Source organism: Grus americana, chromosome 9 (assembly GCF_028858705.1).
Source record: "Grus americana isolate bGruAme1 chromosome 9, bGruAme1.mat, whole genome shotgun sequence".
NCBI lineage: Eukaryota > Metazoa > Chordata > Aves > Gruiformes > Gruidae > Grus > Grus americana.
The window spans coordinates 2,546,823-2,565,108 of record NC_072860.1 but is presented as its reverse complement, the minus strand read 5'-3'; the positions used below and the strand labels follow the sequence as shown (position 1 = coordinate 2,565,108).

General features: G+C 40.5%; 1 protein-coding gene across 2 annotated transcripts in view; it reads right to left on the bottom strand.

Annotated features, from left to right (window-relative positions):
• Window positions 1-208: 208 nt before the first annotated feature.
• Window positions 209-18,286, bottom strand: part of PCCB (propionyl-CoA carboxylase subunit beta) — a 36,143-nt gene continuing 18,065 nt past the window's right edge. For both annotated transcript variants that reach the window (XM_054836109.1, XM_054836108.1), the window contains exons 5-15: window positions 16,744-16,857; window positions 14,991-15,101; window positions 14,521-14,629; window positions 13,463-13,583; window positions 9,438-9,519; window positions 7,640-7,763; window positions 6,218-6,325; window positions 3,159-3,259; window positions 1,875-1,973; window positions 1,575-1,668; window positions 209-487 (exon numbers count right to left, since the gene is read on the bottom strand). In XM_054836109.1, the coding sequence (XP_054692084.1) occupies window positions 366-487; window positions 1,575-1,668; window positions 1,875-1,973; window positions 3,159-3,259; window positions 6,218-6,325; window positions 7,640-7,763; window positions 9,438-9,519; window positions 13,463-13,583; window positions 14,521-14,629; window positions 14,991-15,101; window positions 16,744-16,857 (1,185 nt within the window). In that variant the 3' untranslated portion in view covers window positions 209-365. The remainder of the gene's footprint in view (window positions 488-1,574; window positions 1,669-1,874; window positions 1,974-3,158; window positions 3,260-6,217; window positions 6,326-7,639; window positions 7,764-9,437; window positions 9,520-13,462; window positions 13,584-14,520; window positions 14,630-14,990; window positions 15,102-16,743; window positions 16,858-18,286) is intronic.

The following is an 18,286-nucleotide window of genomic DNA, read 5'->3' as shown; positions in this document are numbered from 1 at the left end:
CTTAGACTTGAACCCTGCAGAGGTCTGACTTCTCAGCAGTAAGAGGTCACTGCAGCTCTGCCTGTCTGAGCCACTTCCAGGCCTACGGAATGAGAAATCCAAGGGAGCATTTGACCTTGAGCTCACCTGCAGCAGGCATTGCAGATTGTCTGGATTATTATTAACCCACCAAAATGGGTTTATAGAGATGAACTGATAAGACCCCAAATTATATGAGATACGTAACTATGATTTATTGATGGTCGTTAGCAAAATCAAAATGAAAAGAATTATTTCCATTGCAAAGCAGACCTCCACTTAAACAGAGATTATTTGTGTTCAGAACACTGCCACGTCTTCCAGCATGGCCAAGCCCCTCCTCACACTCACAGTGGGATATTAGCATGTTTCTTCCACGGACTGGACTGTGTTTTACTAGCCAGCACATCTAGGTCGTGGCAGATGCGCATGCGGGTGCTCGAAGGTTGGATGATATCATCAACAAACCCTGTAAAACAAACAGAAAAACCCCCATGACCAACCATGAAGCGTTTTTATCTCAGCCTTCTATATCTAGGTTGTAATGTATAATAGCAAAATCAAAACATCAAAAATGTTTGAAAGGAATAGTTCACAAGTTGCGAGCCTTAAGAAAATAATTTTAAATAGACTGAAAACAAAATATTCCAATGTCAATAGTTTTTAATTCAGAAAAACATGCTTTTTCAATTTTTGCACAAGTTCACAAGCTAAAAACTGTTAAGGAGGCAGCTTTACTCATGTGAGTACTGCACCTGTTACTGCTAAGTTTGAGATGTACCATCTCTGTCAATCTACTGAGTCTGATTTACGGGTTCAGAAGTCTTGATTAGCAGAGACATCCCCTGACTTGGCACATGCAGGAGCCTGGAGTTTTTTCTGGCTTAAACAGCAGGGATAGATAAGTCTACTGCAAAACCAGAGGGAGCAACACTGTACATATTGGTTGTGGTGGAAACAGCTTGGCTAAGTCTTCCCAGCTCTGTGGCACTATTAACGGGATTTAAATGAAGTACAAAACCAATCAATAGAGTAAGCCAGCTCTGGAAACAGAAAGCTGGCTCTAGAGTCCACAGAATTGCCTTCTAGAGCACAGTAAATGCTTCAAAGCTAAAATTAAGATTCAGAAGTAAGAATGGTTGAAAAACTTACTCCAAAAAGTCCTGGGGAACATCACTGACCTGAACTAGACTCTGACCCTTTCTTATGGCCACTGGTCTCTGCATCTAGGACTGTCCAATAGATTATCAAAGCACAGGTACTTTTAAGGAAAAGTCTGAGGAGTTTGGAGATGCTTTCTCCTATCTACAAAATTGAAAATACACTTTTCAGTGCAGTCCTCACATTTCACCAGTCTCTTTCCAACTGAGGATATGTTTTGTGCCTAGATGTGTTTTTTCCTTCACATGCACAAGCTACGGTTAAACATCATCTTTCTGACTCAGCTACAAATGTTTTGCCTAGATAAATTCGTAGCTATCCAGCTCTTTGCTAAGAAGTTATTTATGCGCAACGGCAAATACAAACGGGGGACACAATGTGCAAGACAACCATACCTCTCATGGCTGCCGGAAAGGGGTTTGCAAACTTATCCACGTATTCTGCCTCTGCATCTGCCTCTTTTCCTCTGAAAATGATCTGGACAGCACCCTAGAAAGACAAAGCCTACAGGTCAGTGACAGTAATTCAGCCGGTACAGAGGAAAGCTGCCTGCTTTACCAGCCCCTTGCCCCACCCAGTACGTAAGCTGCTTTGGGGACAATGCCAGTTGTCCTCATCTTGCCAGGCCACCTCTGTGCCGCTGTGAAGCCACTGATGGCTGCTGCACACCAGTGAGGGAGTCAGCCTGGGTTTACCTTTGCACCCATCACTGCCACCTCTGCGGTAGGCCAGGCATAATTCACATCTCCTCTTAAATGCTTTGAGCTCATCACATCATAGGCACCCCCATAGGCCTGGAACAAAAAACCAAGGGATTAATTAGCATGGAGTGACCTCACAGCAGCAATAGCCTACATTCCTCTTGCAGCTTCTACTATTCCAGTGACAAGCAAGTGGCACTAAATTTTATCTGAAAGAGCATGAGCATCTCCATTTTGCTACAACAATCTCCTAAAGACTAGCCCTCTCTCCAACTAGAACCACAAAAGAGCAAGGAAGGGGGCTGCTGGTATCTTAAGACTATTCTTGATGGCAGATAAAGAGGAATTGGCATGTACTGGAACACTGGGCCTCAACCTGCACCCCGCACATGCACACAAACCAACCAGTCAGCGTGCTTCTGCAATCTCCTGGGCAGGGAATGCAGCACTTGGGCTCTGCAGTGCTCCACGCCGGTACTGGAAGTGGTCCAGACAGCAGTGATGAAGAGATACTGCAGAACTGCAGAGCAAACTGCAGTAGAGTCTGTTTCAAGGCATTACTGAAAACTACAGCAAGGCTGCAAGCTTAGGAAGTAAAGGATAGCAATATTCAGGAGAATCAGAGATGGCAAAGGGACAGAAAAAGGGAAAGGTCTTTTTTTATTTTTGCCATGATAAGTCAAAAGCCTATCAGAAAAACAATGAGGAGGGGCAGACCAGGAAGGAAAAGGCTAAGCCTTTAGGACCCAGAAGGTCTCTGGAGCTTATGGTGTCAGGTACCTTACAGAAAAATGGAAGAAAATTAAGTAGACTATAGCAAAAGTATATGGAAGAAGAGACACCATGTGAGCATTACATCTGCAGCCACAGCAGAAGAAAGATAATCAGCACTGGTTTTGGAAAAGGAGACTAAAGTGGCAAGAATAGAAAAAGACGATCGCAAGGATTTGCTGTGTGCAGACAGATGGCATGTCCTCAGTGAGGCAAGCTGGGTGATGGAGGCCAAATATTTGACTGAAGGCATTCCAGGGAAAAAGCAAAGAGCACAAACATGCAATTTTAGATGAGTGCAGAGACAAAAGGAATGAAGGAACTGAGGTAACCGTCTTAGAGTAGAAGAAATGGCCTTTTGTAACCTGACATGGTATTACCAGATGGGACAAATGTGACAAGGATAGAAAGCAGAAGTGGGACAGATGGACAAAGCTTCACATAACTAAAATTGCTACTAGTGAAAATAGGAACTCAAAGAGAATACATGGAATTATGCCAACTTACTTTTCTGGTGATGATAGTAATTTTAGGCACAGTTGCTTCTGCAAAGGCAAACAGTAGTTTGGCACCGTGACGTATGATTCCACCATACTCCTGAGCTGTACCTACAAATGACAAATAATTTTTTTTCACTCCAGAGAATTCGCCAAAACCGCATGTGCCGTTTGGCAATTGTCATCATCCATGACTGGCAGCAAACCTAACAACACCCAAAGGCATGTTAATAGTCAGGAGAAGATAATAGCCAGGCAATGTTCTCCATAAGATGCTGAGCAACTCTCTGAAAAAAAATCTCTTGCCAAAAGCAGCGTGTATTTCTGTGTAAGGTCACAGAACTAGACCACTCACCAGATGGTATCTTCCTAGAACAAAACACAGTTACATCACTTTCAAGACTCCAAACGTGACTAGCAGTGAAAAAAAAAAAAAAAGCCACAACCTAGATTGACTTCCTCAGAAACCCACTCTTCCAAACCCCCTTTTTTTTTTAGGGCACACTGAAAGGCAGCTTGGCTACCACACCAAAGACCTATCCAAGTCTCCTTCAAGCAAGCTCAAGGTGATGGACTTTAAAAGACAGAGCCTCCAGGTGCTGCTGGAGAATGGTCACATGCAGCACATATGAATGCAAGTCATCCATGTTACAGGATGTTCAACGCCGTTCTGTGCCAAGCATAGTCCTAGCTGACTTGGAAACAGCAATCCTGTGTACTTTATTTCTAGGATTTCTGAATTTCAGACCACTGGATGCAACTCTACAATTACTTTCCAGCTGTCTTTTGCTGTTAGCGCCTGAGATATCCCAAAGTACTCTTAAGAGGTTCTTTTTAATGGATTTAAAAAAAAAAGTAAGATTTTAAGTAAAAATTCTTCTGTGAGATTTTTTTTTTTTAATAACTCACTTGGTGGCCTGTTTGGTGGCTTGACTTTAATGCTTCCTCTCAAGTGTAATTTGAGTGTCTAGTAATTTATGCCTACACGTACAAATGTCTGTTCTCAACTGCAATTTCACTTTTGGTTCTTGTATTTCCCTGCAGACTGTGGCACTTGTGGAGCCTGCAGACCCTTCCCAGCAGCAACAATCGGAACAGCCACATCTGCTTATCCCAAGACTCACAGCTGGGATGCTCAACCTTGACCCAGAAGCTGGGAAGCACTCGCAGACCCTGTAATCTACTCACAGCCTTAGTCTCTAATTCACACTTAGAGTAGCCAGTCACTTCAAATGCTTCAAGCGTAAGTTCAAATACCAGTTGAATCGAGCTATTTATACTGTCACCCATGGCAAATTAACAGAAACTCTTTTCTGGACATAGATTCAGTCCCAAACTTGTTATAAATACGGTTTTTTATCCAGCTACAGGGTATGAATGCCTTAAATGTCATCTCTGTGCATACCTATGACATTGGGGGCTATTTAAAGCATTTGGGTCACTAAAACTGCAAGATGTTTTGTACACCTCTGAGCTGGTGTAACAGATTCTTTCTTCTTCTCTACTGAAGTGGGAAATGAGGTGATCAATACCCTCAGAATTTATTACTTAATCTGAAATTTCTAACACTAATGTACTAATTTTGCCAAAGTCCTTAAAATACAACAGTTTAGGACCACTATCAAGCCTCAGATTTCCTCTGTCTACCTTTCTCTACTTTTATTTATCTTCCATTTATCTACTTCCAAACCAACATTCTGTTATGCAATATGAAGTCACTACTTTTCACTGGCTACAGGGAAATAGCTTTGTTCTTGAATCCTCAGCAACTGTCCAAATCTAGATTCCTGAAGTGAACTAAGCTGCTTCTTGGTCCACCTCAGCGAGGAGGGTGTGTCTACAGCTGTAGAGAGAGGCGAGAGGGCAAGAGAAGAGAAAGGTTCTGTTAATGCCTTCTGTATTGCCTCTTCATTAAAACATGTAAAGTACATTGTATTAAAACAATAAATGGAATGTTGACTAGTGACATTTTGATGCTTTGATAGCTGTAGACGCCTTGAGGTAAACCTTGTTTTATACAACAGTTTTAACCTTATAGTCAATTGTATGAAAGACTTTGCATGTTTATCAGTAGAACATTTATATTCCTCATCCAACCTATTTTCTAATAGGTCAGTTTTAACACTAACTGCTCACATAGCCTATGCTGAAAAAAAACCTTACTGATTTACCCAAAGCTACTAAATCATGGGTGTTTTTATCTGAAAAATGCCTTGGAGCATGAAAGAACCTAGGCTTTCAAAGATATGGGGGTGGGGGGGGTGTAGAACTCAATCAATGGCAACCAAAGAGATACTTTTTTTCCCCCTCTATAGCTTCAATTTTACACATTTGGGCATCAAGCACAGCAGATGAAGCTGGCGGATGAGGTAGATTGTTTTTCTGCTGCAGCAAAGCTTGGATAGCAACACGGGCCTGGAATAGTTCAGTATCTCCAGTGCTGAGCAGATTGTGTTGGAATGCATCTTCACGGTGCCCTCCTAGCACTGCTTTGACCAGGGGCCTCCCTGCCCACGGGAGAGTCAGCAGTGCTGCGCTCTCGTGTCATCCTGTAATCTCATGTAATCCAGAGGCCTAAGAAACAGTGTGTCGCACTGCTTTCCACTGCCGCTCAGGAAGCCGCAGTCTTTGCAAGGCCTTCTGCTACCGCTGCTATCCAGCATATAGGCATTTAAATAAAACAGCATCTAAATAAAACAGCTGAGCATTTAAAGGGTCACATTGTCTCTTTGTAATAAAGAAAACAGTGTAACTAACTGCCATACAATTTATGACAAGGGCAGCATCTCTAGGGAATGCGGTTTTTTTTCTTGACAGGCCACAATCAACACCTTTGCAATTGTGCTGGGATTCCAGACAGCAGGACACAGCTTTCCTGGTTCTTCCATATTTCAATATCCTTTTTGATGACTACTGTACTTCGATTACAGAGTTTCTGTCCCAAAAAAAATGGCATTTTAAAACCCAGCTTATGTAAGTCTACTTACATACTGAAAGATCATCTCACATAGTTTTTAAAATGGGTTTTTAACACCACCACCCCCCTACAAGTAGCATGGCAAGGCCTACCTGGCAAAAATCCAGGAACATCCACAAAAGTAATCAGAGGTATGTTGAACGCATCACAGAACCGAACAAAGCGGGCTCCTTTCACAGAAGAATTTATATCTAAGCACCCTAAAGTTAAGAAAAGAGGATAAGGTGTTAACCATTCCACTGATCTGTTGATGGCAGTAATTCAAGGCAAGGGGGGTGGGGGGGGGAAATCACACCATGTAGCTGTATTGTCTTCTCAAAACAAACCAAAAGCTTATCTGGAAATAAGGTGGAGATAATCTGCCATGAAGTTTTGCTGGTTTAGAACTAAGATCAGAGTACAAGCTACATTCAACAGGCACTTATTTCATTTTTCTGACCACTGTGCTTAGAGGCTTTCTAGCTCAAAAAGTAGCAGTTTACATTATATTCTTGTAATTTGAAGTATTTTTCTGTATTTTTCTCTTTGCTGATATTTTTTAGATCAGTCATATTGAAAGGCTAGAGAGTTCTCCATTTAAAAATAAAATGCTTTCTCTATTTTGAGAGAGATCAGCATTTTTGGTAAACATGCTGCAAAGTATTTATGTTCTGTTTCAGTGCCATTTAGAAGGAAATTATGTGCTATTACATTAAACCCAAATGCATTTTGTATAAGAGCATCTACCCAAAACAATAAAAATGTTTCTTAAAGTTGAGAATATCAAATGAGGACTAAAGTAATATTAAAACCTGCTGTCTAATATCTTAATAGTCATGTCTTGTAAAGATTACTGAAAGAATAAAACATCATGCCGGATCATCCAATTTTCCCAAACAAAAGGGCACAAACCTTAAAAACAAGGAGTGAAACAAAGTCCTGATCAGTGAAAGTCACTTCAGAAATTACCTAGTTAGGAGAGAAAGCAAAATCCCTGAACGGTTAAAAATACGAGGATGATCTTGGCTATAGCTGTGTGCTGTACTGTACCTTTGTATCTAAAGTGTTTGAGGTCAGGATCCCCACACTTAGCTGTCTGAAAGCTTTGCATTTTTCTAGCTATAGAAAAAAAAAAGTTTCCTCACCCTACAGAAGAGTGTTAGGAGTTTTATTACTGTGGCAGAGAGCATGTAGTTTCCATATTATGCAAAACCCAGTTAATTACAGCTGCTGCCAAACAGGTCTTCTACCCACCCTGCTTATGTGTTCCTACCACTCCTCTTGTGCTGGATACACATTTAGTTACCAGTAAGCAAGATCATCTTGTTGATCAGCTAAATAAACTGGTTTTCAGTTAGTTTTAACGCCTTGCAGCTGCATTACAATGAGATTCAAGACAAAGAAAGAGGTAGAAAAACAATGAGAATGAATGGAGGACCATACAAAACATGAACAGTTAATCTGAAAGGCCAAAAAAAAGACAAAATGGAGAGGAGGTGCAAACACTAGCAAAAAGTTTCACACTGGACTCTAACCTGATGCTACTTTGGGTTGGTTGCCTACTATCCCAACAGTTCGTCCGTTCATCCTGGCAAATCCAACAACAATGTTTCTGGCATAGGAAGGCATGATCTCAAAGAATTCCCTTTCATCAGCAATCTGCAAGGGTGAGAGTTAGGCAGAGTGCTTATGAAGATGTGTGTATATATAAATATACATAGGCAAACACAACATCACTTAGGTTAGTATCAGAACTTTTAAAACATTTCAGAATTTGCAGAATTTTTTTTAAAAAAAAAAAAAGTAAACATTCATTTAGTTGTCTTTGCAGCCTTCATACCAGGAAGTAACTAGTGCTGCACTTATTATCAAAACTGCCACTTAAGCATTCCATCAGAGAACAAACATCTTTATGACACTGCCTCTGTAGTGAGCCTTTTTTTCCTAGCCTGTAACAAATTAAAACTTGAAATCAGATGTTAAGAACCTTTTTCGCAATTATTGGCAGAAACATTCTTATCTGCACTACATCAAACATATCTATCTGGGACCGTGAATCCTTGGTAGCTGCGCTTCTCTCTGGGGTTGAAGTTCTAGTGTGCTCTGCAAAGTGACATCCACTGGTGTATAGCACAGAATCAAAATTCACACGTTCAAAAGAGATCATAATGATACGTGGAGCAGTAGCGACACCTATACATGGCTGCCTAGTGTTTTCTACTAAAATTCCGTGTTTTCAACTGGGTTTTGTTTTGGGTTTTGTATTTTTTTTTTTTTTTTTTAAGTGCCACCTTTTAACTTGGAACAGGTAGTACTGAAATGAAAACTGGAAGAAGCCACAGATCAAAAACATAGCCTGAGGTTGCTTTCTCCACTAAAGTAAGTCTAAACGCAGCCAGCTGCAAACTGAAACGTGTTAGCTGAATCAGTGTGTGGGGAGAGACAGTCACATAAAATAGTAAAAGGGAGAAATTTGTAAAGGTCCTACAAACACAGCTGACCCCCCCACACACACACCATTTATGTGCTGCCTGTGAAACGGAGTTATTCCTAGCTTCGTTAGCCACTGAGAACCCTGGGTCATCTGCCACTCAACATGTTCTCTGTCCAAGTGCTTATCATGTAATAAGTTGTTACAACTAGAGAAGTACTCAAATTTAGGCAAGAGAATTATCAGCATTGCCTATGCTGCTTTAATAAAACCTCCATCATTTATACATTACAATACTGGCTTTCAGGTTTTATTGAGAAATACTAAGAAGATGTTTCCTTCCCTGTCACTATCCCAGGAGATCTGCCTCACTTAATGCAACTTTAACATTGGAGTTTCCAAGCTTCTGAGTCCTTGACTGGTAATTAAATATATTCTTGTACCGTCCCTGTATGTAACTGTCTCAGAATAAACAGAGAAGGGTACATCTCTGAATGCACTCTAGGTAGTTTATCACCTTTGATAAAAAAAGCGACAGAATTCAAGACAGACGTAACAAAGTAGGGAGGAGGGCAAATGATAGAACTCAAAGCAGGGGTCTGTTTTGAGCCCAGAGAGAAAACTGAATTACGGCATCTTCCATCTGTACAGTTATGCATGCAGCATAAGAAGACATATCCTGAAAACAAATCTTAGAACTCCTTTCATCTGCTAAAATATATTTTCCTGTAGTTTTTGTTGTCCATTCATTCATGGCTGCTACACAGGTAAAAATAGTAACTTGTGAAGACTAAAAAAACCCAACATCTTCAGTGCCATTCTATTGGTTTCTGTCAATTATTTACACATAGAATATAATATATCCGTATTAAGCTCAACAATGCTCACACTAGCAGACTTACGGAGTGTATGATGTCCAGCATATCGTAGGCTTTAGTAGATTCAATTGGTACAACTGTGTCCAGCTCAGGAACCAAACGGTCGCTGCAGAAAGTAAGCGTGAGCAACAGTATTTACAGATCAGATGAATACCAAGACAAAAAACTCGGGCAAACAATTCCACCTCTCAGACTTCACGGAAACTGCTTCTCAAATAGGGGGAAAAGAAACAGGCCTCTTCATCTCAGCCAGTTGTGCCTCAGGCCACTGAGGCCTCACACACCAGGAGGATGAAAGCCTGACTGATCTCTTCCTGAAGGAGACAGCTCTTCTATAGGCACCTCTGCTCATGAAACCATCTCCTGGAAACACAAGTTCTCTTCCTGGACTAGGAGAGCCTGACACTACACAGGCTGAGGATCAGCAGGGAACAGAGAGACGGGCAAACGCTGCAAATGGCAGTCTGCAGGGGGCACTGGAGGCATTGGGACACTGCCTTGGGCACAACGATTCGGTAGAAGGGTCAAGCGGCGGAAGCAGAAGAGCTGCTTAGCCAGCGGCTCCAAGCCTTCAGGTTGATGGGCAAAATGGTTTCTCCCAACCACAGAGCAAGGTCTCCTCTCATGTTCCTGGATCTGCTGTGCACACAAAGTTTAGGAGCTGCACATTTGCAACTCTGATCCTTCCCCTGCCCACCTTGCATGCTTGTGATTTTGATACACTTATCCATAGGAAACCTTTCCATACTTCCTCTGCCACCAAACAAGCAGCGATTCATGGCTGGGGAAGATATATCAGCTCTCAGCTTCTTCAGTTTAATGGCTGTGTTTAAAGAATCTTTACTGTTACTCTGCTTAACTCAACAATGATGCACTTCATGTGGAGCTTTACGTTTAACAAAAATGCTGCCTTTCTGTTAGCAGCTGACACTATTGGTTACCTCCATCTTTGATTGTATTAGTTTCATTAAGGACCTACAAACATTAGCATTCCCTGGGTCTGGCTTTGGATTCATTCACAGTCCCAGTCATCACTGAGAAGACTTCAGGGAGTATTACATTTGTGTTATTCCATAAAAATACTCATCTATGTTATAAATGGTGTTTCTGTGGAGTTCTTATTGAATTACTATTTTAACAATGCCATGATTTAGTGCATTTAAAACAAGACAACACGAGGCTCTAGACATCCAATTTAAAACTGAAGAAAGTGATCTGCAATTTGTCAAAAGTCAGGCAAAAACTAGTAACAGGCTGTCTCTGTGCTCCTTCACATAGGACTAGAGAGGCACAACTCCTTGCTGGGAGAGCAAGAGTTTTATTCTATTGATACATGTATCTAACAGCAATACTTTCAAGTATTTTTTCCGCGTGATTAAGAGTACTGCATGCAAATACTTCCATAAAATGATATAACGAAACCTTAATCTGATGAAAGCAACCAAGTTTAACATACTGAACTCCAAACTACAAGAGTTTGTAAAACTTTGTTGTCCATAGAGTAGATATGGATGTGCTCTAAGTTCTGTCCCCTACCTGTGGTATCCTGAAGGATAGGGAAAGTGGAGAAATGAAATTATTGCTCCCATAAATTCACAGTGCTGTAGAGTACTGAGTAAAATTGTAACAGCTTTAAAATGAAGATATTACCCAAGATATCACAAATTTCAGAGTCTCCTTCAAATCATCACAGATAACAGACATCTGGAGCTTGCTAGTAGAGTCACTGGACTTAAGAGGTTGGAGAACTGTGTTTCTTACAGATCCCACTTATCAAGCAGGAACTGCTGCTCATCATCAATGCAGTCATCTGAAGCCTGCAACAGCTTGAGACACTCTCACCCAGATCAATAATGGTTTTCATTCAGTCCAAAACGGAAACTGTACTCGGTTACCAAGAACTGATAATAGTCTCCTCCAGAAACCTGTATGCATACTTTGGGCTTTAGAGGAAATGAAATTTGTTTATACTAAAAAGACACATAAAGGTAAAAATCACACCATAGAATATTGCCCTGGTTTCAGCTGAGACAGAGTTAATTTTTTTCGTAGTGGCTAGTATGGGGCTGTGTTTTGGATGTGTACCAAATGCAGTGAACTACACACCCTTCAAAGGTAGAGGACATACTCACCATTAGTCAGCTTGGTACTATAAATGAACCTGCTAACTCTTTAGAACCCAGGCCACTGACGTCAAAAACTCCAACTGACACAAGTTTCAGCAAACAAGACTGACATTTTTCAACACCACAAAGCACCTACCTACCTAAGAGGAAAAAAAACCCCACAAAACCCCACCACCACCAAACAAAACAAAAAACCCCACCAGCTTCTGGACTTAACAATGAAGACAAAAATATGTTAATTTGCAGTATTTGTGGCAATTTTTTGTAGTGTGAACATAATGCACTAAGAAAGAAATTACTCTAGAGGAACAGGCTTTGACTAGAGCAGTGGTAAGGATCAAACACATCAATTCAAAGCAAAAGGAGTCTACTAAGATGTCAGTATGTCCAGATAAAATAATACCAGTGTAAGCATTAAGACCACAAATGGGAGAAATATTGGAGATGCTGCTATAAAGCCAAGCAAATTTAACAAATAGATCCATCTTCACATGTATAAAGGCTACTGAATTGAAGTTCTTAGTACAAATTACTGAGCATTTATTATACTGTGATCCTCTAATAATGTATCTGGTGCCACGTAAAAGATTGTCTCCCTTAAGAAAATAAAGAACTAGTCTCTTATACATGAGTAGCTGCAACGTAACTGTCAGTTTCTCACAAGAAAATAAAATGCCTATTATGAGATACATTGATTAAGAAAATGCACTGTTGTTTCTATAATGAAATTACAATCTCACATTCAAGTCTATAGAGGGTAATTATCCCAGTACAACTTGTTGAATGCTTAGAAAAACACTAACTGCAGAGATAATCCCCCCAAATTCAACAAATAGTGTAAGAGATTTGCTTTGGTTTGTCACTATGAAACCAGAACAGTCTTCCAGTTTAATAAACTCCTAAAGCTCAACATCCTAGAAAAATGATGACCAGGAAGTAATTGACCTGACCATTCTCTAAAAGCAACTGGCAAATTTATTTCTCTAGTGGTAAGCAATGTATTTCAGGTACCAGAGCAGCAATTTGTAAAATCAATCCAAAAAACCCCTCCCCAAACAAAATGTTTCAAAGACATTGCAAAGAACAGTGAAGCATGAAGAGAAGATAACCTTCCTGACTCACATGTTAAAACCTTCATGTGTGTAAGGGCCACAAGACAGAGATCACACGCATCTGTAGAACTGAAACAAATAAATTCAGGAGCAGCTCCCATACAGGAGAGGGTGACACACTCTTATGGGTTCCCTACAGAAAGGGCTGAACTGGGGGTGCAACTGGATCTCAGGTCAAAATGCTTTTACTCCATCTACATTCTCTGTCTTTAACACTACTAGCCAGGCTGTCTACTCAAACAGTTGCAGGCTGGCTCTCTGGCTGGCCCTCTATCTCTTGGAAAAATTCTCTGATAAAAGTCCAGACAATCGCCGTTTTTCTCCTCTTGAAATGACTCAAGTCCTTCCTTTGTTATGTTGCCAACTACACGGTGAGCCTGAGACAAGTACCCAATACATAAAACTTGCTGCCTCCTTTGCTTCCTTGTGGCTTCCCCACCTCTAACCTTAGTGAGCAGAACTTACCCAACAGACACATAATTGACAAAGCAGGGCAAGTTCTCCCCACTTTTCTTCACTGCTATCTTCTGCCTCACTTGCTTGTTTCAAGGGACTGTGACATCTGTACAGAGATTACTTTTCCCCATATTCTGTACATTGCTTTCAGAAAATAAAAAAAATTAAATCTAACAACGAACACGTATGCATGTACACATATATGTTGAAACACTTCCCGCATTCACACCCTGCAATGCAAAATTATCAGCCAAAATCCCAGACACACCACACTCATCTCTCTACACTCCTTGAGCCAGAGAAGCCACGAAATTTGGCGGTCAGAGACCACAGATCTTAGTCAGTCTCCTCTTACCTGGGATCATGGCATTCACGGACCGGTGCTGGATCTCGGTTGCTAAGAGGTAAATAATTAAAGAACTCTCGGAGATTAAGTAAAGCATCTATATCGTTCTCAAAGGCTCTGTGCGCGACTCCTGGAAAGAAACAGTCAAGCAGTTATTGAAATTATTTTGCAAGCTTTCAATTTTCAAGTATGTACCAATAAAGACACAAAGAAGTAACAGCAAGAATTTTTAAATCTGAGCTATTAACAATCGGGAGTTTTAAGCCAACAAATTTGATCAGCTAAAAATGCGTGGCTGTATCAGACTTCCTCCTTAACAGGTCTGGATTGTTGATCTCGTATTTCAAATAACGTGAACTGGTTTATAAGCTGTTACAGACCTAGCTGGATCCCAGCCTTCTGGAACTCAATTCAGGTTACTCAAGCTTTGGACTACAAGTTTTTAGAAAGGCTGGATCTGAGCAGCGTCTGTGTGTGGGGGTTTGGTTCATCATCAGTTCAGTTCACATAGAATTTGAGATCCCACAGGCATTTTGAGCCTCAAGAAGATTGATGAGTCACCAAGTTTTCCCCCCACCAGAGGGTGGGGGGGGAAAGGAAAAAAAAAAAAAAAAAAAAGCAGCACTTCATCTCACATTGCTACTCAGTTTATAGTTCAGCAGTTCAATCAATCATGTTAGTAAGCAAACAAGGGATTGTTAAGAATCTTTCAACCCATGCAAATTTCTGGACAACAAACAAAAAGCCCCACACCACCTCAAGCTAAGCCCTGCAAACAGACAGTCTTCTCACTTCTAGAATCTTTGTGGATTTGCTACTTTCTCTTCCAAATCCCAGAACTCTCCCACACTCCCACTTTTCCTATTTTGTTTTCCATTACTAAAAAGGACCAGCAAGAGAGCCCTATACAGAGTAAGATCCTGTGCGTAAGTAGAGTTTTATCACTTAGACTAAAGCGACACACAAGTACAAAAATCTGTGTTAGACAATCAGCTGTTTAGTTAGAAAAGCTATGTCATTTACTGTAAAGAACAGTTAGTACGTTAAGTAAACTACCCAGCTCTCACCAGATACAGCAGTGTGTGTCTTCGCACCCCCAAGCTGCTCTTGGGTGACATCTTCATTGGTAACAGACTTAACTACATCTGGGCCAGTGATGAATAGGTAGGATGTATCCTGAGGAGGGAAAAAAGAGAAAAAAAAAAAAAAAAGAACAAAAAATCACAGTAAATGCTAGACCCAAGCTGCAAAAGCACCTAAGGAAAAGCCACAGTCTCTAGAGACTTTCCCCAAAATAAGGAAACAGTTCAACATAGGGACAAATTTCTTAAAACTACTTAATGTGTTCTATCAAAAATCCACAGAAAATGCAATTATCGACAGGTTACTTGGGAATGTTATTCTTGACTTTTCATGAAAAATAAGCTAATCCAAAGCAGGAGACCAATTCAAAAAATAAAACAAAACCACCACCTTCATGTGGGGTCAGTTTGTGTCTGATCAATGTTGTCAGCAGCAGGTCAGGATATACCCTTACCTTCACCATGAATGTGAAATCAGTTAAAGCAGGTGAATACACAGCTCCACCAGCACAAGGACCCATAATGAGGGAGATCTGTGGAACTACCCCGGAACACAGAACATTTCTCTGCAATAGGAAAAAAAAAAAAAGACATCTAATTTTATCCAAAAAGTGCATCTTCAAGTCTCTGCTCAGATTCTGCAAGAATTCACAAATCACAAAAAGGAGAGCACAGCTTGCTTTATTTACTGGGAGACAAATACCTGGAGAGAATGTTTTGATGGAAACAGAACCAAAATAATTTTGTTGCTACTGTTTTGCTTCTTTCTGTTCCCATAATTTTTGGTTTCACATACCATGCAATGACTGCAAAGGAAGATGGAATGTGTGACCTCAACAGATGCTGCAGGGGCAAAAACTTCACTGAGCCTGGAGTGGTGAGAAGTGTATGTATCTGAAATTTGAACATATATGTACACTATTGCTCAGAAGTAGAATTAAGCTTTACTAACCAACTGTGGCAGAGATTCTTTTAAAAATTAGATTTCTGTACCAGCTTGAGTTTTACACAGTGGTGAATTACTGCTGTCTACCAACATGGATGGCATGTTGTCCAAAAAAACATTTAACTTGCTCATTGCTCAACTGGATTACAATTGACTTCCGTAACTGTCAACTGCATCATCCCAGATTGCACTAATCCAAGAGACTCTTAGCATCCAACTAACTTGTCATCCCACCTGCTCACACTCCTACTGAAAGCACAATCATGTTTATGTTTTGTGCACTTAAAACTGTATGTTTTGGTAGGCACGTAAAATAACGTCATTTCAGTGAAAAAAACAATCAGTAGTGTGTCTAGAGCAAAAATTCATGCAGTAGCTACAAAAACACTGTAGAAACATAAAATTTTCACCAGTCCAATCAGTATGGGATGTCCCCAAATGGTAAGGTTAACATTGTACTGCATATTGTTCTATGAACAGAAACCTCTGACTTGCCTTTTTTTTTAAAAAAACAAACAAACCCAAACTTTTTTTCCCCGCTGACCTACCATCTTGACAGAACACGGCACTTGGAGTTTCTGATCCAAGTTTGTCAAGTTTTCTTCAAGTACATAGTGTTTGATTTACTTTAAGTCCCTCTTTCTGCAGTGAAAATCTTTCACCTTTTCTCAGCCCTACTGAAAACAAATCTGCTGTGTGAAATTCTTAACATGTCTGTATTTCATAGGAGACACAGAGACAGCTGGTGGTGGATCACAACCATCAGCCACCTAACAAAACACTCTCTGAACTACAGCATGTCCACCTGTCTCAGACAAACACTCAAGAGAAATTACATCCCACCACAGGCAATCTATACGTTAGTGCGAATCAGAAAATTAAATAGTTGTTTGGGGTTTTCTTCCAGTTAAGCAAATTGTCTATTCTTTCATCCTGAAGACAAAGCTCACTACATAGCGCACCTCCTACAGAGCTTTTCATTCGATCACAGTGTTTTACAAGGCTCAGCATTACTTAGTTCCATTTACCCATGTGTTAAACAAAGAGGTACAGTAATTTGCCCAAAGCCAGCAGGAGAACCAAGAGGACAGTCCAGGTCTCTCAAGCTCTCATATATGCTGCTTTATCTACAAGTAACATGGGCTGACATAAGATGATGATAACCTAAAAGTTTACTTACAAACCCAGATTTAAGTAAAGAAAAACTCCGTCTATCTCAGCGGCTGCCAAGCTTCCTCCTGGTCATCCAACAGCCTACTTACCAAAAATATATCTGCATAGCCCGCCAAGGACTCCACTCCCTCCTGGATACGGGCTCCTCCAGAATCATTCAGCCCAATCACAGGTGCTCCAACCATGGCAGCTTGATCCATGACCTGGTGATGAATACAAACTCCTCATTACTGACCTAGCGAAGCTAAGAATCCCAAAGCAACCAACCCCCAAAACGTACATCCCCTAGAAAAAAGTCCGTACATGTCAGAATTTGAACTGCCTACACAGCGCTCAGCTTCTTCATTTGTATTAACTATCACAGTCACTAACTGTTCTCTGGGGTATCATGTTTTGACTCTTCAGACTGGAGGCTAAAAGATTCACATTTAATCCCTCTCATGACCTTTAATATTAATCTGCCTTACTAGCTGTGCATCTCCATACTCACACTGCATTATCTAAACCCTGTGCCAAGTGACACGATCACAGGAGTTTGGACCAGAGAGGTCCAATCTATCTCTGTTCATAAGAAGTCTCAACTGTACCTTAAACACTCCCTCATATATGTCTAATCTCATCTTAAAAGTTTATTGCAGTGGTGATTGTGTAATCTCTCTAAGCAGTATATTCTAATGCTTGATTATCCTTCTTAGAAGTTCTTTGAGAAGACTAAACTAAATCTTTCCTCTTGAAATTTAGAAACATTACTTCTGTCTTGATATATAGTAGACATGGAGAGCAATTAGCTACTTCTTTGCCTACACCTTCATAAACATTCAGGTACCTCAACTCTCCCTTCAGCCTTCTTATTTCCCTTCATGTTTCTCGACTAATTCAGTCACACTGTTCTTTCTACATCCTATTTTCTAGATCTCTGATCATTTTGGTTACTTGCCTCAAGATCATACGCAGTACTCCACAGAGGCTTAAGTGGGAAGATTGAATTCGTTACATTCCTTACGTAAAATATTTCTGGGTATAAGATCCCAGTAAAATGTTTACCGTTTTCATAATACTACAGCACGGGTATATTATGTTAAGATCTGCTTTAACATTAACATCTGCTTTAGCTCCTAAATAATTTCCTGTAAAACTACACACTGTCAGTCAATCCCCATTTTGAATTTCAAAGTTGCTCTCCCTGCCTGGTATTAGCCCTTTCAATCATTGTTACAGAATTGTATCTCATTTTGGACAATCTTTAACTTCTTAAGATTTCTAAAACTTCAGTCCTGTCTTTCAGGGTGCTTGCAGCATCAACTTTGAATTTTATGTTGCCTAGAAACACAACCACCCTACTCGGTCCCATTCAAATCAAGAGTATCTTCACAGTATCAGACTTTCAGCCTGAACATGAACTGGTGATAGCTATCCCTGTATAGTTCTAAAGCAGCTTTGGTCCTACTTGTAGTCATTCAATGTAAAACAGGGGTTCTTCACACTTTGTGCCCGGATGTCCATTTAGAATTTGAAATAGCCACGTGACAGACACGCAGAATGACTTTACAATTTAAATGCAGTCCCACATTTAAAAAGCATCTGTGTGGATTGCAAACAGGCTCTGTGAGCCATGAGTGGCCTCGTTTGCTT